The following is a 27,139-nucleotide window of genomic DNA, read 5'->3' on the forward strand; positions in this document are numbered from 1 at the left end:
AAGCAGATATAAACCTGCTGCTTTGAATATTAAAATTTTAACACATTACGATTCACTATCTTTACGGAATTTTGAATGTTAGTAAATATTAGGTAACAATTTTTTACGTTACAAATTTATTAATAAAGGTTTGCACAATATCCTTACAAGTCTAAGTAGGACTTTATTTAACCATTAAAAATGCGCAAACGAACTCACCTTAAAGTTCTGCTATCACGGGAAAATGCGTTTACAGATCATAATGTATTTATATAGCAAAAGTATGAGCCTAAAAGGGTATAAGATAATATTTAAAAAAATGTATCAAATTAAAATAAGTTTTAATATAAGTTGATATTATTTATATTACTTTGCTTGTCAAGCTGTTTTGATGAATATTTATATATTGATATAAAACCTAACAAATTAATATTTATGTTAAAAAAAGTCCCGTGAAATAAATGCCAAATTGACCATTTATTAAATCTTTTGTGCAATTACAACGTTTAAACCAGTAATTTTTGCTTTAGTATCAAAACCCAATAAATCGTGTTTTAGCAATTGAAAAGTTATAAAGTTATTTTATCTATGTTAAATAAAACTTTAATGGTTTTTCCAATGCATCATGAAAACTATTATACAAACGATAATAATACTAGAGAAAATGTTTTATAAAGTATACGCTACGCAAAAAATGCAATTTATTGTATCCGAATGCTTCTAGCAAAAATGTTAAAGGGCTTTAACAAAAATTTAAAATAACAAAAATAATTAGGTTAAGTTTATATTTAAAAATGTTTTATAACCTAACCAAACTTATTAGTTTTTATAAATTAATATGAAGAAAAAAATGAAATTCAGATAACCGTTTGCTGTATGTGTATTTCATAAATTTCACAATACATAAGTCACAAGACACCCTGGTATATAGTATTTAATGATAATTAAATAATTTAACTTAATATAATAATTTAATAATAGTTAGAATTAAATATTATTAAAATATAAATATTTTTATCAAAAATTTAATTACATTAAATTTGATAAATAATTTTATAAATTGTTTTTTTTTTATTAATACTATTTTAATATATATATTTTAAGACTAAATAAACCAAGCTTAAAGTGTGCCAGTAATTAAGAACATGTATTTCACTGTAAAACTTTTTCAGTTTAAAACAATTTCACAGATATAAAAACGAAATATAAAATTTATCCATAAAATATATATCCTTTTTAACTAATTATTAACAAATATTTTTATATGTATATTCTGTTTTAAAACATTTCTCAAACATACATAAAAATAAAATAAAAAACAAAGTAAAAAATATTGTTGATAATAGTTAGGAAAGGTCTATATTTAATATATATATTTATAAATGTATATAGTATATGTGCTTTTTATTTTATTTAACTAAGTAAATGATAAAAAATATCACATTAAATTTGAGAAAAAATGAGTTTCTAAAAAATATTTGGGTTATCCTGAGTTTGGCTACCGTATAATAAACTCTAACCCAGCCTAACTCAACATATTTTATAAATAAATATGTAAAAAAAATTGGGTGGACGTGTATTTTATAAATTAAAGTAAAAGCGGTCACAAGGGTGAAACAGTAGGTGCAAGGAAATCAGACCCGGGTAATGCAAATGGTCCAAAAAATTTAGAAAAAAATATTTTTTACAAAATAGCATTGTAAAATTACCAATATATAAATTGTATTGAATAAACATTTACTAACGCATATATTAAAATATAGTTTCTTCATTTTTTTATTTTAAACTATATGGTGAAAAAGCATTTTGTGCCTTTTAATTATTTTTATGTATGTACTTAATTTAGTGTTAAAATGTGTTTTTATTCCTTGAACTAAACTTATTTTTATGGTATACAATTTTTAATTTTTTTCTTATAATCTCAAAATTTAAACGATTATTTTAAAAATACAATTATTACTTTCTTATTGTGTATAAGAGAGATGTCAATTACCATATTTTTGGTTAAATATTTTATTTAGTACTTGATAGTTTTTTTGGAAAATATTTAGGACTTTTAATTATAAATAGTTTTAATTAATTCTTTAACATTCTAATCAATGTATGAAAAACTGCCAGCTAATGATAATAATCTGGTTAAGTTAAAAATTTAATGACCATTGCAAAAGACCAGTTACTTTAAAAACAGTAACTAGTAGTACTATAAGTCTGTAAAAGGTTTTAGTTTATAAAAAAACAAAAATAAAAATAAATGTTCACAACATTTTTTAGTCCAGCCATTTATGTGTTTTATAGATTCTCTAAAAAAATATTTATGAGTATAAAATATTAGTAAACATATATAATAAAAAAAAGTATAGAAACCGACTAAATTTGCAATAAATAATAATTAAAAAAGTTTACATCGACCTATAAAAAAGATGATACGTATATACTGCAGATATTTTAAACATGAAACGATTATTGTAACGTAAACGTGACTTTCATTGTTTTATTTTGTAAAGATTAGTTAAAACAGTGCGAAATCTCAATATACATTTTTTGCTATGTATTATTTTATTTAGCTCAAATTTATATTACTATTTATATTTTGATGTTTTCTTATAATCTAGAAAATAATTATATATTTAGTAATTTTAGCTTTTCAGAAACTTTCCCCTTAACCAAGTTTTAAAAATAAGGTCAATTAAAAATTCTGGAGAACTTACTTTTAAGCTTTTAGTTCACGTTAACATATTCATACGCGGTATTAAACATATTAAAAATGAACTCTTTAAATCTTATTCATACTACTTTGATTTTACTTTGTATAAATAAGGGATTTAAAGATCATGCAGTACTCTTTATATGTCAAAAATTAAGCAAATCAATGGTTGCTTTTTATAATTTGAAGTGAAGGAATTACAATGACAATTTATTTACATTTAAATAAAAGTCACATAATTATTATTTTTGGCGTTATGGAACAATTAAAAAATGTTGTAATATATATGTATGATATGTGTGTATATATAAGGTTTTTAATTAACTTACATCAACATTGAACCCCGACATGTCGAACGTTTTCGAAATGGGTTTTTCTTTAGGGGTGTATCTGTAGAACTCCCTCTCTGCTCTATACCACTTGACGGTATAAAGTTGATCCCCTTCCATGTCGTATTGACATTTTAAACTGGCATCTTCTCCTCTTCTTACCGCTACTGGAACTATGGCGCGGACGTCCTTCAGACTATCGGAACTATCTGAAATCACATATTGGAAAATTTAGTAAATGTCATAGTAAGTGGGAAATAAAATAAAATTATACTTAAATAGGACATCAATTTGTCAATTATGAATTATGATTAATTACAATTGAATATTAGGCATGCTTTAGTGAGTCTCAATAGAGCATCGGTGTTCACTTTAATTGTTTTATAAATTGCTCGTATGTGTTGTGACTGTAGTGTTGTTTAAATACGTTATTGATGTTTAGATACATAAGCTAAAGAATTGCATATAGAATTGAAAACCCGCAGAAGTTTAGAATATGCTCTATAAATCTATCTATATATATTATATTTATGTACTGCTTCGTTTATCCGTAGAATAGTAATAGATTGCGATTTAAATACATATATGCGATTTGTTTAAAATTGTATTTTCGTTTTATTACAGATTTTTTCTGTAAATTGATTTAATAATACAATATTAAATTAAATGACTCAAGTCACTTTAAATAAAAAAATGTTTGAAAAAATATACTTTTCCTACTTGGTTCCTATCTGGTTGTTAATAGGGTAACAGTTTATTAGGTCCCGTGGCAACAACATGACAGTGCTAATTCCTAATCATATCAAATGCGAGATTCGCTTAGTGCTCTACTTCTTTTGTATCTAAGGAGAGAAACAGTTACTGAAACTTATCGCCAATTCGTTTTTGCTTAAGAACAGAAAAAAAGTGGTAAAATAAACTGTGCATATTGTTAGCAAATAAAATATACGATATAAATAATTGAAATAACAGCTAAATATAAAAAGATATAAAGTCCTATTATTCATGTAATATTCTTTGAAAATCATTACTTACTTATTATTAACGAGCTTCATTACGATTTTAAGTTATTAAAAGCTACATTTTAAAAATATTTTGTATATTTAAATATATATGACTATTTCACAAACTTTATAAACATAAATTAGTGTTCGTTGTTACCCGTTGTAATGAATTAAAGTAGGCGTAATAATTTAAAACTGTAATTGTTTAGTAAAAAATAATAACATAATTAAATCAAACCTAACCAAAACATTGCGTAGCCTCTTCTAATCAAACTTAATATTATTTTAACATAGTCTAAACTTACATCACTTATTGTACAATTTTATATTATTTTTCATGTGTCAGTATTATTATCTGTTAAATGGTGTTGTTTTCGATTATGCAAATCTGTATTCTGAAATTTAATATGTCAAGAATTAAAATTTTTTGTGATGTTTTTTTTGAGATTTTGGCCAATATTCAATCGTTTACGAAAATTGCAAAACAAACATAGGGAAAATTAGAAAAAAAACAAAAAAGGTGTAGAGAGACACATTATAAATTAAAAACTAATTTTCGCTTTAAATTTTTATTATTAAAATATATTTTATAATAAAAGCTGTAAGCAAAAAACAAACAAGGATACATTTGCAAACCAATTATAAGAAGGTCTGGAAACATTTTACAAATTGGCATATCGTATTTAATTGGACCAGAGACATGACTTTAAATTCCTTAAGGCAACCAACAAAAGGTAAATTTTTATAATAAAAAAAACTTTCAAGAAAGCAAGATATATATAAAGTATCTTATCTTATAGAAAATATAGGTTTTTTTGAGTTGCAATTAAATAGTTTAATCTATATCCAAAATCGAAACATCAATTTTAATTATTTTTTTTGATGTTACATTAAAAAAATAATAACATATCACTTTTGTAATATAATTTAGTGCTTTCTAATTTGCAAAAAAATACGCATTCTGAAAATAATATTGATTATATTTAAATAAAAAACGTGGTTATTAGTGTTATAATTAAACCAATATTTTGCATGTTTCCTTCAATTATATTATGATATTATTTTCAGGCGTTTACCTATTATCTTTGATCATTATGATCCTATTATTTTAATAATAGCATGCAATTACGCTATTTACTGCTGCTAACGAAGTGCCGGTTAATAATAACGTGGCGTTGACGGTTTTTATGTAATCATCGTAAAATAATACAAATAAATATCAAGTACGATTTTATTACAAAAAACTATTTTTTTGAGTATGAAAAGTGTATGTGTGATTAATTATTTAAGTTTTATATATTTCAGTACGTCTTTATATGTGTCAGCTCAATGCGTTACAACTTTACAACCGAGGTTAGCAATTAGCAAATACATATAGATATTGTGACAGTAACGAACTAAAATTAGAAATCAAGTTTTTATTACTACGTTTTAGTCCGCTATTTTCGTAAATTTTAAATGTAGTTATTTTAATATTTTGACAAAAATGCTATTTTTACGCTAAAATTTTACATCTTTATCACGTTCGTACGATATTTATTCAAGCTTAAGTAACATATTTTTAATCTTCGAAGAGGCACAAATGGACTGACCGCGAAGTTTTGCTATCGTGCAAAAACGCGTGATAGAAAACATACATTTATATATTTATAGTATTTTAAATGCTGTATATATTCAATATAATAAAAGAGTAGCTAAAAAATCATTCGCATTATGCAATGGAACGGCAATGATGTACAAACACTGTACGCATTAAAGCACTGTGCGGTGAGCTAAGCCGAATGAAGGTACGCTTTGTAATTGATTCGTTAGTTCCAATTTGCGCGTAAATCTCGTATACCGTGAACATAAATTTGGAATGCAGAACAAGCGAGGGCCTCGTTCAGCGATTACGTTAACGGAAACTAGGGCCCGGTTACTTTATATTGGTCCGAATGTGGCTCGGTCACGAATAAAGCACTGCTGGTTCGCTGTGTCGAACCTGATCCGACCTCCGATAAAACATACCATAGTTTAATAAATTTTGCGTCGCGGTCCGACGACGACGTGTGCTTATTTCCGATTTTATTTTAAAAAGGATTTTTTCTATATATGTATATTATATGTATAGACAGGTAAAGAATAGCGTAATCCTTAATGTACGTGACTCGCCGTTGTTGGAATTGGGTTTCAGTTTTTTATATTTGGAAAACGAATTGCTCTATAAGAATGTGTACATAATTTAAAAACGATTATAAGCGAGCACGCACTTGATAGTATAATGTTTTATTTGAAAGTTTCCAAAATGACATGTTTAATATATTGCAGACATTATACAAATTTATCTCTTTGTTAATATCTTTGTAAGTTTAAACATTTCAAAATATTGATTATTATTACACAATACAAGTTAACGTCATTTTAAAATTTTTAGTGTAAAAAATTGAAGCGTTTGAAACGGTTGAAATAATAACAATTATTTTTAACAATATTTCTATTATAATTAAAAATTGCAACTAGAGCAAAAATTGATCTTCGGTACTACAAATTTAAATACCTTATTTGTTGAAAACGATATCTCCATGGCTTAGAACCGTAGAACCGGATTTTTATTGAAAGCAGAAGCATATTACTTGAAAGCAGAAGCGAAGAATAAAATGATAAACAATGTCGTGGATTAATCTAAGTAGTTCTATCTGAACAATTTAGTACTTGGCGATACTAGTTTATAAACTGCTATTTTATTATTCAAAAAATATTTTTTTAATTTAATTTAAATAAATACAATCGAATCTTAACAATTATATTTAAGAAATTATCAAAATTTTAATAATAAATATTAAATTATTATTTTTAATAAAAAAATATATTACGATAGCTTACTATCCTTATTAAATATTATTTAATTTTCTGTGCGAAAAAAATTCAATAACTTACACTTTATATATTTTTTTAATAACATCGTGCTTAATTAAGTTATACGTATTATTTTTTATTAACCATCTTATTTTACAGGAATTTTGAAATTATTAAAATGTGATCTCACATTATTATAATTTTTACGTATTAAATACATTTATAGCGTTATCAAAGTAAATTTAATTACTTATAAAGCTTTCTATGTATATTTTTTAAATATAATTTAAAATTAAGATGTATAAACGTTGTGAGAAAATACGTATAAGACTTTGTATAAATAAATACCAAATATAGACCAGACAATCCATAGAGGTTGTTAAATTTAAATTTTACAAAAATATTTTCATCTCAAAGGTTTTTTAAGAAAATAAGTAAAATCAACAGAAAAATATTATACAGTTAAATACGCTTTTAGACTTTCTTAGTAGCCAATTAAAACTCGACTTTTTCTAAAGCAACAGTTAACTAATAAAGCAATCAAGTTTTGCGCTCTGCGCAGCAAATTAATCCTCGGAATTATTTAATTAGTTTATGAATATAGTCTTTTTATTTTTTATTAATAATTATATTACATAATTTTCTAGAAAAAATATTGCTACGCATCAAGACAGGTTTTGTTTTTTATAATTAGGATTGAGCTTTATTTATGCCCATTAGTCTACAATATATCTATTAAATATTGAATATAAATAATAAATTGTCCTGACCTGAGTTTCTACAAGACAAAGTTATTTTTGCAATAAATTATTATTGTGCACTAATTTTGACCCAGTAGTGTAAATTTTGTATATGTATAGCTTTTTATACGTAAATATCTCGTATGCATTTAAAGAAGATTGTTTGATGGGGGAAGCGGCTGTTTTGTCGGTGCTGCTCCGCTTGCTTTCGATTTCGGATAAACTCTCGCGTGACAAGTTGGGATGCTCGAGATTCTAAGTGTATTGATGCTGTGAGTAAAATCCGAACGTGATTGTAGATATAGCCAATCTAAGGAACATTTCGCTTTCACCATTTCCAGGAGATGGTCCATTATACAGGTTAGGTGGTGATATTTTCCTTATGTTTTCTTACTAAATTTTGTGTGCTCTCTGTTAATATAAACAACAGACTTCCAAACACTCATAGTATCTACATTGATATTTATAATCAAAAGCCTCAGGACTTATGGCATTGGTTTATGACGCTTTTAACGCGTAAATATTTTTTCTTTAGGGGAATTAATTTTAAAAACTGTTTCTACAATATGATAAGGAATATTTAAGTTATAGTAAGCTGTTTATTGTTATATAATATGGGTGTACATAAATTAAGAACCGTAAATAAAAACCGTTTTCTGTAAATAAAATGTCACGCGTATACTAAGAGTCAGGTACATTTTCTAGAAGTAAACTAAAGTAGTATTTAATAGAAACTAAATTTTAGTGAATATTAATTGTTTTATTTGTACTGCATATTTTTTTTTATAATAAATATATCATTTTTATATAAATTATATGATTATGCTGTGAAAAGCAAATCTAATATAATAATGAAATGCTTAGTTTCATTTAAAAAATATATATTACTTGGTATACTATTATTAATATTTTGTATAATATGTAATAATGTACGTACATAAAACGCGCATAGCCCACTCAAGACGAAATTACCGTGTCTTGCGAAGATTTTTATATCTCAACGTGTTGTCCTTTAAGCATTGTGCATTTTATGTCCTCTCATGACCTAATTCCTGTCATGCCATATAATATACGTTCCGTAATAAAAAGTTAACTCTCAAACGAGTGTAAATAGCTCTACACGTGTCGAAACGCTTCCCGTACTCCTTTTTTACGGCCACCATGCTTTTCGGGGCTGCCCATTAAAAAGACAAACGGTGTTTTCATGTAAATAATAAATATGTACACCAACACACGTTTTACAATACCTACTGCATAGTAGGTAGCGAGGGTTAAACGTGAGTACTGCCCCGTTGCGATTATGTGTATATAAAAGTGCCTTTTGTCAATTAGCGTCACGTGAACTTTGACGTATAGTCAAAGTTTTCATAATTCGTGTAAATGGCCTCTTGATAAACACAGTCACGTTGTGGGTATTGTATGATGTATTGCGGGTTGTTGACATATTGTATTGTGTGGAATGAAAGGCATTTTTTTAAATGGCGAACTTGCGTGGAATGTATTGTATGTCTTATTTTTGCGGCTGTAGAAATTTATTTATTTCTTAGTATTAAGCTTGTGCTAAATTTTAGTAACAATGAAATTCGTTTTAGTAAATACATGGAATATTTATTAATTTATTACATATTTGCATTATGCAATATTTTTTTATTTTATTTTGTAAGACCCTTTCATACGTATACTTAATTTCGGATAATAAAAACATTATGAGGGTTTTAACCACCTGTACAATTTTTCATAATTCAGAGGTCATTCTCATGATTCTTTTAAACACATTTTTACGTTTTGTAAATAAGGTTATATACAGTATTACTGACAACAATGGGAGAGAGATTTCGTGATGCTACGGAGTGACAGCAGCAGGGACATGCTGAAACGAGCCAAGAGACCGATTAGACACGAGAATAATCATCAGATCATACAGATAACATTTCGAGAGCATTTCACGACAATACCAGCCGCTATACCCAAATCACAGCCGACAATAATACAACGCGACATGCTAGCGAAGACTCTCCGACCTACTATTTTAATCATACTGCTTGATAGCTGCATTTACATTATTCTATATATATGTTTTAAAAAAAAAACATTACTAGTTTTTCATGCGTATATTTTGGCTGCAAAGTTACACATTTCAGGCCTCAAAACTAAAAAACTTCTTTATATTTCTACTCTTATATATTTACTACATAAATAAACATTACATTATTAGCATTTTTTATGAAAAATAAAGCAATATATTTTTAATACAAGATGTAACTTACAGCTAAAACTTTAAGATAATTTTACAGTGTAGAGTTTACTATAGTTTGCTGTTAAATTCGTAGTAAATGTTAAAAATTTGTATAACACTAAACCTAATACATATTTTATTAAAAGGGTTAAATTATATTAAAGCAACGTATTGTATTATATTAGATATTTGAAACACATGAGTAGCTGTACTAATGGTAATAAATAAACAACATGTTTATAAAACATTATTATTTTATCAATATCACTTGAATATTGTATATGTTGCTTCCACGTGTGTGGCATATAGAGTGAGTTTAAAAAAAACACGTACACGTGCATGGGCCAGTAAAGGTTTAATTTTTCCATAAAATTGGTCCTTTCCCGTTAATTTGGTTTCCCTTTCAATGGACCACCTGTGGCCAATTAAATACGTTCATAACGACACCGTTCTAGGGCTTACACGCGAATTATTTGGGAAATTTAATTAAACTTTGAAACTGTATATCTACCTATGTGCATGTGTGTGTGATAACATTCGGATGTAAGCACATGTGAACGAAATATGCAAAGTCATGTATATACGTCATGCATATGTGTAACGTTACATATATCTACATGTAAGATTATCCGCGGATGAGATTGAATTTACAGTTTGCACAGAGCCGTGTGCTCGATTTCCGTTAAGTTTTGTTGGTTTAGAAATAAGCGACGCAATTTAAATTCTAAGTAATTTTTAAGATTAACGTGTAATAAAGACGTTGAGATAAAAACAGAATAAGTTCAAATTGTATTACATCGTGATTCGAATGAATACATATTCTGTGAGATTCATATTATCGCTTCACTAGAATTGCGAAAAGTTGTACACTAGGGGAAAATAAAGCAATGCCACACTTTATTACGCTCTTGTGAACTTTAACGAAGTGTGACTTACCTCCTTTTCTCTTAACGTTATTATTTATTAAATATTAGAATAGTAAATTAAGTTTGCTACTTTTTGCGTTCATTTAATCGATTTTCTTGATTAATTATTATACTTTTGCTCTAAATTATATTTTGAGATGAATGTGAATGTCATCTGATTATATATATACTTTATTTTTTATTTAAGTTAAGGTAAATAATAAAATAACTAATTAGTTTTACAAACTTAGCGCATAAATTATGCGCAATTTCTTCATTATTTACTTTTACGTGCCGTTTTATTATTCCAACTTGTCTAACAAACATTTTTATGAAGATAAGTTGAATATTTTTTTTTTTTTTTTTTTTAGGTTTCATCATATTGCTTTTTAATTTTTTCACTAATTCCTTGAAACATTTATGTAGAACAAAGTCAAAATTTTAATGTGAAACAAAGTTGTTTAATTAAAACCTTTTTATCGAGTTTTCAAAGTCATAGTAATGAGTTTGAAAAGCCTTTAATGTTATATATGAATTAAAAATAATAAATGCAAGTTTAAGAAAAGTTAACCCATCTTATTATTTTACTCTATATAATTATTTAATTTTAAGAAAATAATATTTATTAAAAATTAGTAATTTTTAAGTATGCAATAGTAAATTTAAAGATACTTTTTTTATGAATGTTAGAATTAAATAATAGATTGTTTGAAATAAATTTCAACTTTACACTTTTCTAGCTTTTTCTAGCTTCCTCTATTTTTCACTTCTATTGCAAATTCACTTCGTAAGTACTTCATTAGGAACTTTTGATTAGGACAAAATTGTTTAATAATTATTGCCATTTTAGTGTTTTAATCATTATTTTAAAAATTATGGGGTAAAAAACCAGTTCGCGATTTCTGAGCCATCTTGTATATTGGTATTAAATATTGACTTTATTATAGACAAAAAATAAAATATTTTTGTTTAAAAAAAATAATGGTTGTAGATATTTATTTTAGTATAGATATCGAATAATTATAATTTAAAATAATATTAATATAAAATCAGATACTATTGATTTAAAACAGGCTATTAAATTATTATGATTGCAATTCCATTATTATTGATTCACTTTCAAGGATCAGCAGACAAAAATATTTTTTTACGCATGATCGTTTTGTATCTAAGATATATGATCAATGACTATATAATATGAACCTAATAAAATTAGAAAAAAATAAAATAGACAATTATGATAAAACATTTATTACCATTCTATTTTATATGTGAATACATAATTTAAAACTCTTCAAAATTGTATACTACATAAATATAAATCTTTAATTAATAAATCAATATCAAGCTTAATATAGACAAAAACACAAACATGATATTTGAAACTATCTGAATGTGTAAATAATACCGACAGAATATAATACCTGACAGAAATTTGATGTTGTTACTGTTTCGAAGAATCCAAGAGGGAATAATTAACAAATTAACCCAAAATGTCCTCATTGTGTAAAACGAGAATTTATAGCCTTTACGAAGATAATTATTTTACCCTGTACCCAGTGTATATAAAGCAAATTTAGAAAGTCCACTACTTCATCTAGTTATAATTTTAGACCGCATACCATCACGGCCAACCCTAGGGGGTGACCTTAGCAACAACTGTCATCATCCCCTAGGGATGTCCGCATTGCAAGCGTTCCAGCACGTAACCTCGTTTAACATACCACACCTTGCCCAAGTTACACTAGATTAACTGTTCGTTCGTTGCAAGCAAGTGTCGTAATTCGGTTTTCTCCTACCGATATTAAATTTATGTTAAACACTTTCAGCGCACCGTGTTGTGTCGTGTTACCAAAACTGAACGGCAGCGGGAACGACAATTGCCAAAATTCGAGTTTATCGCCAAAACTTAAGCCGCAAATTGTGGTTATTATTTGTATAAATCTAATATCTGTGGCTAGGTGTACGTAGATGTCGTTTTTGCGGCTAAAGTAAGGTTTCTTGCCGACGACGATGTGGGCGTTGTTGCGATTCCCAATCCGAACGTTACTTAAGCAAGCTTGCTCGTTTAACGTTTACGTCTGGGTGCACAAAGGACGAAGGTTAATTTTGTCGAAAGCTAAAAAAATATAGTATTAATCTTATTTTATAATAAATCACGTACTAGTGAATTAATGCTTAGTTTACGCTACTGAAAATTTTGAAGTCGCTCTGTTTTAATAAAGTTTGCTCCAGAAACATTTAACAAACATTTAAATACAAGACTATTTAAACTTCATTCTAATTTAAAATTAATTTACCTTTCATATTTTAGTTAACTTCTACCTTTCATGAGATAAAAGTAACAGAAGTAATAGCTCTTTGACAAAGTATAAATACTAATTGTTTATCTTAAGTAAATTTTATAAACAAAATTAATTTAAGATACAACTTGTGATTATATTATATTTTAATTAAGAAATCTTGAAATTAAAATGATCATATCCTTATGAAAAAATATCCTTATTTATTTTTAGAGTCTATAATAGATTGACTAAATAAATGAAAAATATAATAACAGTGTCGCATTTCCATATATAAAATAAGGTATTTAAACTCTGTGGCATAATATCAATCTAATTTAATTTCACTGAAATATAAATATATGATTTCACACTATGTATCGGTCTTCTACGACTTCTATCATTGATATTATAAAATTAAAATTTAATTATTTTTTAGGTAATTTACAAACAGATTTTTTCAGTGATATTTTATGGGATCGTATGTAAATTGTTCATCAAATATATCAACTTTTTTAAGAATAATATAGAAGTATTTATTATTATATAATTTAGGATTTACTTAACACATTTCAAAGCATTTATTTTTATTTAATAAGCATCCTTAGTATTAAAATAAAATCGTTATTTAATGACTGTGGAAATAATAAAATAATGAGTTCTTAAAAAAAAATACCTGAAAGTAAAAAGTTACTCATAGTAAGAATATGAGTGTACAGTGTATAAATTATAGTAAGAATATGAATGTACGTCTCAAAATCTGTTAAATCGTAATAAACAAGTGTCGTAGCTAAGGTACAACAAAATTTTACGTGAAGCGGTTGAAAATTTAACTAAAAATTATAAACATCAAAATTAAACTTAAAATGTCTGTCCTCAAAAATGTAATGTTTGTGTACAGTATATAATATTTTATACAAACAGTATCATATGTATAATTTAATTTGTAATAAAAAGTTATTGTACAATGAACATATAAAAAATGTAGTAATATAAAATATTTAAACTTACATAAGCACAATGCTCAATCTAACCTAACCTAACCTAATAGCACTAGGAGGTGCATGACATAATACTTTTATAACAGTTTTGTACTTTTCTGACAAACTTAAGTTAAAAAGATTGACATTTGTCTTTCGAGCAGGTTTATAAAGCTATTTTAATGCATTTCGGGATGAAAATTTCTTGAAGTTCATGACCGAAACCTATAAAAATATGCAATTACACTTGTATTTTTAAAGGCATTATTAAAAACCTTTCGATTTAATATTAAATAGCACATGCTTTTTCAAATATTCTAAATGGGAAATGTGATGCGTCTATCTATTGTCACGTACGGTCTGTACCAAGCGTAAATCTCTTGATTTTTTCACCGCTGGCACTTTAAACTGTATTGGCTGATATGTCCAAAGTCTGCATACCTGCCGGGGCTCATGATTTAATACGATAAATATTTTTATTCCCACGCGCAGTGCGTCAATTTTAGTAAAAACATGTATAATTGTATTGTCTTAAACTTGTAGTTGTGTGCCGTGGATTTTCAGTGTGGTATTATCAATGAAAGCGCAGTTTCATTTTCATATATTAAGTTTAGCTTAAGTTTATTTTGTTGCCCAGAAAAAATTGACCATTAAACAAAAATTTCACTTTACGGCAATACAAATTAACAGTACTATAAATATGAACACACGTTATGGACACCCCAGTGTCACCAACTATCTTGACTTTAAAAATATCTTTTGATATCAAATCACAGTTTTGTTTTTAAAACAGATACGATGTTTAATATTTGTATGTGTTATATACACACTCAGATCTGGCTAATGTTAAATCTTTATCACCAGTATTTTTACAGGAATACGCGTCAATGTGACTCTCGGGATTCGTATCCTAGCGTTCCTTTCAAGAATTTCGTTGTATAATATAATGCGTAGTGTTTGTTTACTAGCAGGTATTTGATACATTTCCTGATTGCGGTATGATTTATCCCAACTGTAAATCACAACACATTGTTCAAGTACTTGCGCCAAGATCCTAAATGAAAGTCTTAATCTTTAGAATATTCCTCTCGGTTCATATACAAAGGCGAATCTCGGCTTCCCATTCGTCAAGGCTAGGCGAATGTGTCGACCCAAAGCTTTGATTCGGGACCTCTAATTGTAGACCCTTAAGGCCACACGCGCTCAGGGCCGAACTGGTGCGAAATTTGTAGTCCCTCCTCGTCTGATTTATACAAACCCGTAACGTCGGATAAGCGGTGTTATATACGTGCTAGATAGTGATGTTTGAGGCTTACACTTTCGACATGATTGATGACCATTTTTTATAGTTGGCATCAAAACTATTTAACAGCCATAAAACGGACTCGTAAACGCAGCTCGCCTGTGTAACACCGCCACAAACAAAAAAGAAAAAAGCAGTAAAACCGGACCTGAGCGCAAACTCGTTAAGTATTAATTTTTCGCAATTTTCCTTAGCGCGCCGATTTTTTTGTTACGAAATTGCCTCAGTTTTATGTTAGCGTTATTCATTTAAGCAATTCGACTTATCGTAAACGACGTTTATTTCTGGTGTGTAATTTTTTGAAAGGGGCAATTTATTTTGATTAAAATATAGAGAAGTATATTTTTATGGGGGAAATAACGTCGCTGTACTACAACAAATACGTGAAAGGTCACTTATGTAATAAAAATATGTGTATTTTTTTATAGCATGTATTTATTTTGCTATAACTTTTGCATATATAATACGTAAATGAGTATTTAATGGTAGGTATTTTTATTTGCCATTCTTGTCAATAAAAACATAAGATGGCTCAAAAAAACAAATAGAACTAAAATACAAATTTTAAAATAAATATAATTTACTACATATTTTATAATTAATTAGTGAGTATAATTGATTCAAAAAAAAAAAAAAAAATTAGAGTTCATATGGGTTTGGAACCCTGAATATACGACCGGACTATCTGCAGGTTGTATACATAAAAACTAAAAATAAATAAGTTCCATTTTTGGACTGTAATAAAACTTCTACTCATGTAAATATGTTTGAATACAATGTATTTCACCATCTGCTACGTTCATGGAAGCTATGGAAGCACCGCTTGACGTATTTAAAAAATACTATATAATCGTTAAAAATATTAAGTTTATTGATAATTTAGTATCATTATAATAACGATACTATTAAAAAAATATGTGAACTTTGACATAATTATTTTCAGAACAATTATTTAATCGAAGTCGGTACAAAATAGTAATTACACTTAAGTATTATATAACATGTAATTTGTAAAGAAAATTTAATATTTATTGAAAAATAATTGTATCAAACATACTTTTGAGGTCGTGACGTATTTTGTAACACAATAAACTGTGTCATGGTTTACGCCATTATTTGAAAATTCAAAACTTTTGTACGGATAGTTGACTTTTTGTTCGTTGATTATGATTCGGTGTATATTTTTTTTGTATTTCAAACGTAAGCGTATATTTTTATGATATACAAAAAAAAAACATACATTATTATAAGCGTTAAAATCTACATTTATAATATAGTGCATTAGAATAAGCTGAAGGTATATTTAGTTCTTACTTTTTAAATAAATAACTCATGACAAACACTGTCAAATATCTTTTGAAATTCGGTATAAGCTACATCAACCTGAATTTTAGAATCGAAGGATTTTGTCACCGCCTTAAGACGCTTGTCGATAGTGATTGTGAATATGTATATTTGTAAATAATTATAGCAAATAACTTAGCAATTGCCGAAGAAACGGCCACTGGTCTCAAGTTGTAGATACATGATTTATCACATTTTTTATGGATCGGGGTGACTTTTGTACATCTCCACAAATCAGTAAACGACGAAGTTTTAAGCGTCAAATTAAACATAAATCGAAGGGGAGCAAGGAGATCAACCTGACAGCTCACTATCGCCCGATCAATTTACTGCCGTCATTTAGCAAATTCTTAGAAAAAATCATATTATCTCGATTAAAACAATCTCTTTAGAGAAAAATTATTCACGAACAATTTGGTTTCCGCGAACTTCATTTGACTACGCATCAACTTAACAGACTAACAAAGCACATATATGCCGTTTATATTCTAGTTAATTTTTACACAATATTATAAATACATTATATAGCTTTAAACCAGGTACCTTTAAAACATCTTAGCATAATTTTTTTCTTATCTTATTAAAAAACATACAATGAAAATAGTATATACAAAAATAGACTAGCGACGATTTTTTGTTAAAAAAATAAAAACACCAACGTTTTTGTACGTTTTGCGTGCCGGCAAACACAATTTATCGAACATATTTAATGAAGTTGTCTATGCCAATTGATGCATCATATTCTTTGAAATTCAAATGAATGTAATTCACCTAAAAAAGTATGTCAAAAATATATTAATTAAACGAATTATAAAAATAACTTTAAATTTAATACTTTTTACATACATATATATATATATATATATATATATATATATATATATATATATATAATAAATAGTAGGTTTAATTTCCAATACCATAAACCGATATTTTTAATAATCAAATATCTACATATTGACAACAATAAGGTATATTAAAATTGAAATCTTTATTTACAATGGTATAAGAATACAAATTATATTTTTTTTTAGTAAATTACAAAACTTATGAATATTATATATTTTTAATGCTTAAATAAAATATTTTTGAATATTATTCTAATGAAACATATTTGCGTCTTAGAACGAAGTTTTAAATACGGTCACCTTACCTTAAGCTATTGCTATTTCTTTGAAGCAAGAAGATATTGTATCATATCTCAATAGCAATAACTCTAAGGGTAGTCCGGTTCTAATTTAAAGCGTATAAATGCCACGTAGAAAACGAAAAGAGAAAATTTCACCCTCGCGCAAAATTTCCTTCGATGTAAAACCCTCTCGAGCGATAAGGCACGGAAAATCTCTGCATTTTCTCTTGCCGAGAGCACTCTTGATCTTTGACTGTGGTTTTCTCGAGTGCTTCCTTCTCGGAAATTTTCCTGGTGTTCACAATTTGGAAAATCAATATAGGGTACCTTGGACAGCTGAAAAGTGATGAGTGATCCCATATATAATGCAAGGAAAACATTGTATTTGAAACGACACTTCTTTATGAATATTAATTTTTTGGATAGAATGAAATTATTTATTTCTTTCACGGATATTTAAGGTCATAATTATACCTTAATAACATTTTTTATAACTATATTTCGATTAAGTATTTGAATTTACATATCGTATTTTATATAATACAATGCTTAAAAACGGTTTTTTAAACATTTTATCTATTAAACCTGTTGGTTGCCTCAAATGCAATAAGTAACGAATTCACTGAGGAAATCGTTAATGACATTAAAACCATAAAACTGGTTTTAAATAAAATCTTTTTTATAATAATTAATAATATTTCTATAAAGTTATTAAATAAAATGAAATGATAATAAAAAATTGTTATATTTAATTAATCAGTTTTTTAATTACTTCAATTTTATATATGAAATTGACATAAGTCTAAAAATTATTCAGCATTTTTATTATTAACTGATTTCTGAACATTTTATTTTAAGGTCTCAGACCGGTTTTCGCTAAAAAAACTGACCATTTAATTTACTGCGCATACTGTTTTTACGTAAGTATATATAATAATAATATTTATTTATTGTATATGTACATATATTTATAAAATGCATGCAACAAGCTATTTTCCATACACATAATTTTGGTTGATATTTGGTAAAATATTTCAAATATTATATATTGCTATAAAAGTATAAGCAATTTATTAGCTCGATAATTGGGTTACAGATAAAATTAATATACAACTTCTGCTCTAATATTATTAAATGTGTTTAAATTGTAATAAGAAGTGTATATAAGTATTTACAATAACAAAATGTTGATCAGTAATTGTAAATAAATAGAAATATTATTTACAAGGCGTGACGTATACACGTACAGGAAAGCAGCTTTAAAATAAAAATGATTTAAATCACCATTGGTAATATATATTTGTGATTTCTGCGTCACATCCATGAGAGAAAACGGGCAGTCATAAAAACAAATTTTACGATTCGTTTCAAAAAACAGTGTGTATGAGTCAGTGACTCGTGCTTGCTGCGCGGTACGCTGTGGAGCACATTATTTGCCTCAGGCTTATTGTGCGACGATCCTTGTGCCGTGACGCATTCCGCAACGGTTGGCTCATGTATTTGTAAATTATCCATCGCAAGCTCTTTCCAGGTAATTTGAAAATATGGATCATTATTTTTTGTGCAAAATTTGTAATGTTAAATATTTTTATTGAGATTTTTACAATATCGTTATATGAGTTTCGCGCATATAGTGCAAAAATCAATGCAAGGTTTGTTTCTAGGGAGGCGGTGCGTGGCCCTATATTTTATTTATTAAAACGTTCGAGCGTTTAACAGACGGTGTTGAAACGCGATTTGGAATAGATTAGTGATCGCACATAATAGAAGCCGACGGAAATGAGAATATAATAATGCCTCAGATTTAAATCAATTTATTATTAAACGGTTCGAAGCAAAAAAAATCGTTTCATCAAGGTTACGTAAATTAGACCGCTTCCGGGAAAATCCATTCTGCCTTATCGGGGTATCTTTGAACCGTTGAATATATAAATTTGAAATTTAATCATGATATTCTATAATGAGATTTTTATTATTGAAAGTGATGGATCTAAGTAAGAAAATAAAAGCAAAATCAGCAATTTTATATCATAAGTGACGCAACCATATTAAAATATTTTTCCATTTTTTTCAAAATATCAAAGCGTTTTTTTTATTATTTTTTAATAACATGAAACTCATTTTTTATTTACTGTAATAATTATTTTTATATACAAGCACATATATGCCAAATTTCTTTATAAAATTGACCACGAGAGAAGCATTTAATTACTGTTTTTGTGACTTATTTATTGTCGTGGTAAAGACAAGGCAAATTGGGAATTAAGGCCGCTTGACGCGAAAAGATAAATTGTTATGGTTTAATGGAATTCTTGCCATAAAATTTACCAGTCAGTATTTCTGCTTCAATTACATACACCCAGTACACAATTATTGTCTTTATAACAAATAGCATTTAATTGCACAAATATAAAATCAGAATTCAATATAAGTATAATATAACAACTTAAATAAAAGGTTTGTGTAAGTTGTAGTAAATCAATTATATTCAGTGGCCACTAAGTAATTATGCCAAAACTTTACAGATTCTGACTCCTAAAACTAAATCATAGACAAAGAGCTTATAAATAATGATCAACCACATGTAATTGCAAAAATATGTATTAAAAATAATGCAGTAGTTAACCAATTAAATTTGCTAAAAACTGCTTCTTCTTCTTTATAAGTTTGTCAATTAAGTACATAAAATATTTTTATATGAAAAAAATTGAACTATATCAACAAAAAAATAAACGTATTTGTAAAAAAATTCATATAAATAAAGTTGTTATGTATTGTTATTAATAAATAATAAAAATACAAATTATCTTTTTACTACTTGGTCATTATGACATATTTCCCTTGATGCCAACGAATAGATATTAAAGCGTTTGAAAATGCTTCAAGGGCGTAACTAGGACTAGGGCCGCCGAAAGCGAACCCGGGGCCTGAGAAAATAACTATTCTGGGCCCCATGATTTTTTTTTATGTATTTATTATGTTCATAATATATTTTTTTTATTTTAATAGAAATGGGTACAAGCTTACAGACACTAATTTAAAAGGATGTGTGGTATTTTTTTTATTATTTTCATTTTATCAAGTTTCATAGTATTTTATTAAATGACATGCATTTTTCTGACCAAATTAAAGGGGGTCCCTATTTAGAATCCACGTAAAAAGCAATGAAATCTTGCAAAGGAAACTTTTTATAACAAAATTATGATTGACAATAAGTAAGAATCGAATGAATTTTCACCAATAGAAAGGCGCAAAAAACAATCATCCTTTCTCAGAAGTCAAAAATCTACGTTAAAAGCAATAAAATCATGCCGTCACCGTCACAGTATAAACGCTTGGTTTTATTTCCTTCCAACTAAGTCTTATATATTATGGGATTCAGAAAGTAATAAAATCAAACATAATTTGACACAAACAAAGCCCCATCAAAAACATACACTCTGTTCCTTTGATTAATAATGCTTGCTGTGAAAGTACTTCTTAGAAAGTGAGTGCATTTGAAGGCAATGTTCCACTCCTTGAATTTTTTTAGTATGTATTAAAAAGGAAAAAAAAACTTTTACCTGAAATACATACATCGCAAACAGTAAACAGTAATTTGATGTCAGTTTTTAGGGTTTTTTTATAAATGTATTCTTGATATGATTTTTTTAGAGTTGGGCTCCTCAAGGAGAACGGGCTTCAATAATTTGTCCCGTCTCCTTCCGTCTCTCAGCAGACCTGACTAAAACAATGGGACTCTCTTAGAGCTTATCTAGTAAAAATAAACCTGTACGGGATACGTCAGAGCTAGTCATCATTATATAAAATGGCTTTACGCGAACACGCCACACTCGATGATTTTATTTCATGTTTTAAACTTTGAATTCATTATCATCGCTTATTTTAACAACAAATAATGTGACTATACCACTAAATCATTATGGCTGACTTTTAGGGATGCTTTAAAAAATAATATAAATAATGCTCAACCACGTGTTTACCAAAGAGATTCGATTAAAACGATTATGTTTTTAACCAATTATATTTTTAATTAGTTGAAAGCTCATTTGCATAACTTTTACTTCTTCATTTAATATTTTGTTATCACATACATGAATTTGATATCTAAGAAAATTAAACTTAATCCAAAAATATTAAATAATACTGACTATAAATTTACTAATAAATCGATTTACACAGCGTTTGAGTTCAATAATACGTATATTTTAATATAATTAATTATCATAGATAACAGAAAAGCGTATTAAAATAATAGCAAAATAAAATAACAGCTGCATATACCATAACAACCCTCACTTAAATATGCATAGACTTAATCGACCCCATTTTGACGTGAAATACATATTATATATAAAACGTGCGGTGAAATTCGATACTTGGTACCATTACTACCCTCATGGTTTATTTTTTTCACGTCACATATAGAAAGTTGCCTAATGTTTTATGTACAAGGTCCAGACAGCTAGCACACTTTATTGTTTCCCCTTTTTTTGACAAACTCGGAACGATTCATTAACTACATAAATAACTCACAAAGAGTTGTCACGATGAAAAATTATCTTTGCTTGGATGTGTTCAAAATTTACAATTTACACTGTCCGGTACGCATATCCATTTTTCGAGAAGACAAATCGGAAAATATGGTGTATGGCATGTGTACATTTAGGAAATGTTTGTTTTTTCCTTGGTGTTCTTTCTCGTTTTTCTTCATTTGGTGTGTGATGGCCTCGCGAGCGAATGTCACATACGAACAACACATAATAAATTGGCCAACACATGTTTCCCGCAGGAGCACCTTGCGCGATATTAATCTTGCCAAAAGAGATTCTCTCTTTTTTTCCTTCTTCTTCTTCTTCTTCACTCTCCTTTCGTGTTCGCACGCCACCATATTCTATTTACTCTACGACTTTGAATTAACCTAATATTACGCGCTGAATTTGTTTTCACTGTACACATTGTAACGCATTAGGCTAGCGCCTGTCACGTTATAACGGAGCATTAACAATAATAATAACAATAATAATACTAATAAATTAAACTATGTTTTTACTAGATGCATATGTTCTTTTTAGTATACTCTGAGTTATTTTGTTCTCAAACTGTTGCACATAATTTTTTATAATATAATTTTAAAATGCGAACCGCATAGCTAAAATATTAGTTTTATGATCCCCATTTTAACATTATCAATATATATTTTAGACTCATGAATTACACATTTGGTTAAATAACAATAATATTTACATTACGGCAAATGTTTGTATATTACTAAAATAATATAATACTTCAAACCAGAAATACCCAACCCACGACCCACTTGAATAATATAGCATTTTTAGGCAATATCGAATTATAAATAGTTGTAATGAAATTGGTAATTAAACTGATAATATTTCAATCTCAGAGTAAGAAAAATTTATGTTTAAACAAAGCTATATAAATAGCGAAAATATGCAACATTAATTGCTAATTTGTCACAGGACTTTGCTAATTCTTTAATAATTAGTAGTTGACAGTAGCACGTCTGTGAAGTTATGTATAATTTATCGAGCTAAATTAAGATATGCGACTTGAAAAAATAATTTTGAAAATGTTTTTATAAGTTGTACTTGCTTAAAGAAAAATATTATGCACTTTATAAACATGTTCTGTTTATGACGTCTCTTTTAGGAAGTAGTGTATTTGCATACAACTTGTTTCTCGTTTGAAGCATACAAAAAGTAAAATTAGAGTATAAATTTCAGACAAGCATCCTGAATATAACTATCTTTATTAAACCAGGTATATGTAGATGCACTAGTATAGATAAACAAGCTTGTTTTTTTATATTTAAAATGATTTGTTCTTATTTGTTTGTTTAAAACTTATTATATTGTACTCAATGGTAATGTACGTTACGTTTTAGACGTAAATAGATATTTTTATGTAGCTCTTATATTGCAAAGGATTTATTTATTGTAGATCTTTTAACAATGGGTTAAAACAGGTTGCACACAATTAGCAACTACTGAGTAAGTTGTGAAACTCCAAACTGCAATAAAAATGTGTAAATCACTGACAAAATATAGCCTATAATAAAGTAATGATACGCAACCTAGCTTCATTTAATTTTAGTTGTTCATTACGATAGTTATTCTTGAGATTAGATAAATCTACAAAAACTATGAATTTAACCACTAACTAAAATTTTTATGATAAAAATTGATATGCTTTGAACCTAGATCTTTCATATATTGGTCATTACTAGTCTATTGTGCTGGTTTTAATATGTCTTATTGATATTTATAATCACCAGAGTTATTAATCTTATCCAAAAAATCAGTGTCAAGTGAGTAGTTTAACTATCGTTCGAGTGAGTGTTCCAAATAAATTAAAAAATACACTGGTAAATAGAGTATTATTGTCGGAGGTCACAGCTGAGGCATTGTGCAAAGTGATATTTAGTGAATTAAAAAAATAACCTGTGCAAATATATTTCTATCGACCCCCTTTGGTATGCCCCTAGACCACAATTACACCTTAGGTAGTATTAGTATTTATAAGCTATATGACTATGGCTCAGTGGCCATAAACTAAAAATAAGTAATAAAATTAGAATTTTAGGCTGAAGCTATGAAATGAAATCATCATGACTGGGACAATATGTGAGATGAAGTGTGATGTGATCACGTAAAGCCGTTTTATAATATTGATGGCTAGCATTTTTGACGAACATCGAACTGGTTTATTTTTACTAATTAAGTTGTAACTTGGAGAGATTTACATTTTTAGATACGGCCCTATAACTATAATACATATATTTTGACTCACAGTCGACATCATGGGTGGTGAGCCATAATGACCTAGTGATCATATTTAATAACTACTGAAACTGTACAATTAAATTTGTATTTTTATAATGATTTAGTGTCCGAAGGTAGAGTCTCCAATTACTCGAACCATCAACTACTCGAGTATCGAATATTAAAATTTTAAAATACTCGAGTACTCGAGTACTTTCGAGTATTTACCAAATGTACCAAAATAGCTATTATTCAAATTCGTGCACATATAAATAAATAAATAAAATACTTAGTATGTCAATTTTTACAATTATTTTAACTTCACGAACATACTTTTTAAAAACAATAATGCAAAAAGTGTCTCGAATTTAATATTACTGCTAACCTTTGGTTTTATTATTCCCGTTATGGAAAAAAACCCTTTCCGTTGCTGTTGATGTTGGTCTTATTGTCATTAACGCGTTGGATAAGGCTTCTAATTTATATCTGTTCGCTTTTTATAGATATAAAATTTTTTGAACTCTCTTTTTATGTTCTCTTCTTTCATTCCCTTCTCTGCTTTTCTCTTATTTCCTTCGACTATTGACAAAATAGCATTTTGTAATTCTTCTTGAATAGATTGTTTTTCTTAACAATATACAATATTCTACTCCTTCTGATTAATGCGAAGAATTTAAATCTATATCCTTCGAAGATGTATTTGGGTGAATCCCTTTCACTCTAGAGCTAAACGGTTCGCAAAGAACTGACTTTACTTTAAATGCCTTTAAAACACACAATTGTTTTTATTTATATTTTAAGCTGAGGGATCAGTAAAAACAATTGACAACACTTTGCGCTACAACTGCATAGTCATAAAACCTAAAAAAATTTTTTGTTGATATTTCATATTGTTCATTGCCATAAATTAGAAAGTCGGGACTGTCGAACAGAAAACACAAAAGAAATTTCTCCGTCGTACCCACTAACATAGCCGACGACCGGAACTATGCAACTATGGAACTATGAAAAAATTATACCTGATAGTAACCGCTCTAACTCGGGACTTCGGGCATAAACGCCAAATAAAAGCAAGACGTTAACCTTTACCGGACCGAGTTAAAGTTATTTTTGTTTCTGAAATATTTCAAAATTTTTAATTTCGAGTATTAATCGAGTAATTTTCAAAATACTCGATTATCAAGTACTTGAAAAATAGACAAGTATACTCGAGTATCGAGTACTCGATTACTCGAATTGGAGACTCTATCCGAAGGTATGTATATTTATTTTTAAGTTCATACTTTTGCTACTGACGATTTTTTTAAATTTGATTTATGTTTAGTGCTTTTGTCTTGATTTTTTTTCGAAATATCATTGCAGGAATTTTCACAGATATATATAGAAAACTGTTTTTATTTTAGTTTTACTGAATGTGATTAGCAATAAATTTTAGGAATTTTTCTTTTAAATTGTAACTAAAATGTTTTTTATTATTATTATTTTTTAATAAAAATATATTTTTATATATAAATAAAAAATCAGGAAAAGAGCAAAAATATTATTGACAAACGTAGCATATATTTGATAAGCAAATAAACGTTTATTATATGATATATTCGAGTTAAATGCGCTATCCTAATAAAAAACAATAGATATTTAAAATTGAATTAAGCTTATTTTGGTATTTAATAATTATTCAAATATATTCCGTGTATAGCCAAATAAATAAAAAAGTATTTTTTAAGGTAATTAACTGATCGCGTAAAATAACTTAATCAGTAGAAAATATAAATCTTAAATTATCACGTTTTACGTATAAATTATAGAGAAACACTATCAAAAGCTCATTGAATCGCATCTAAATTAGTGCACGGGCACGAAAACTCATTTGAATAAAAGCGTATACTATAATTTATATATTATGAATCTTGATACAAATTAATGACCTTTTAAGTATTTTCTTCGAATAAAACAGAGAGGTTTTTTATGAATTTCATTTATATATATTTATAAAAAGAATATTTTACCTCGACCTATATTTTACTATTGGATACAGATCTGGTTTAAAGCGATTTGTGTGTTTGATATATTATTTATATAGTTTACAACAATGTGCATAGCTTTTAGAGAGAATATTTATATTTTAAAACCCATTTCAGTAGATATTACCTATGAAAAATAAACATTAAACATATGATTTTATACCCTATATGCTTTTATACTATCGTACTATATAAAATACAGGGGTTTATTGGCTGCTCCTGATTGGGTTACTCTTTTTCGTTGTTGTTTGAGATGCAAACATCTAAAAAGTTTTTCGATGTAGGTCAACTTGGATGAAAAACCCTTCAGAATTTAGTGGCTATTTTTTAGATGGTAATGAAATTCATAACTTTTACGTGTCAATAAAAATTAAATTTATTTTTCTGACAGATTGATTGGATCATATAAATTAAGCTATCTGTAGTTTTATTTTATGCAATATTATCAAAATTCGAAAATCGAATGCAATATAGATATTATATCAAAATTAATAAAGTTAATTTAAAATAAAGTTCACTTGAAAATTAATTTATTATGACTAAAAAAGTAATTAACTGAT

General features: G+C 27.5%; 1 protein-coding gene across 1 annotated transcript in view; it reads right to left on the reverse strand.

Annotated features, from left to right (window-relative positions):
- LOC148238894 (uncharacterized) overlaps positions 1 to 27,139 on the reverse strand; it is an 82,871-nt gene that overhangs the window by 54,268 nt on the left and 1,464 nt on the right. Inside the window, exon 2 of the mRNA XM_088188057.1 lies at positions 3,013 to 3,221. Coding sequence (XP_088044183.1) covers positions 3,013 to 3,221 — 209 coding nt within the window. The remainder of the gene's footprint in view (positions 1 to 3,012; positions 3,222 to 27,139) is intronic.

The sequence above is a fragment of the Plectrocnemia conspersa genome, unplaced genomic scaffold (genome assembly GCF_051122295.1).
Source record: "Plectrocnemia conspersa isolate PC_06_02 unplaced genomic scaffold, ASM5112229v1 ptg000001l, whole genome shotgun sequence".
Classification (NCBI taxonomy): domain Eukaryota; kingdom Metazoa; phylum Arthropoda; class Insecta; order Trichoptera; family Polycentropodidae; genus Plectrocnemia; species Plectrocnemia conspersa.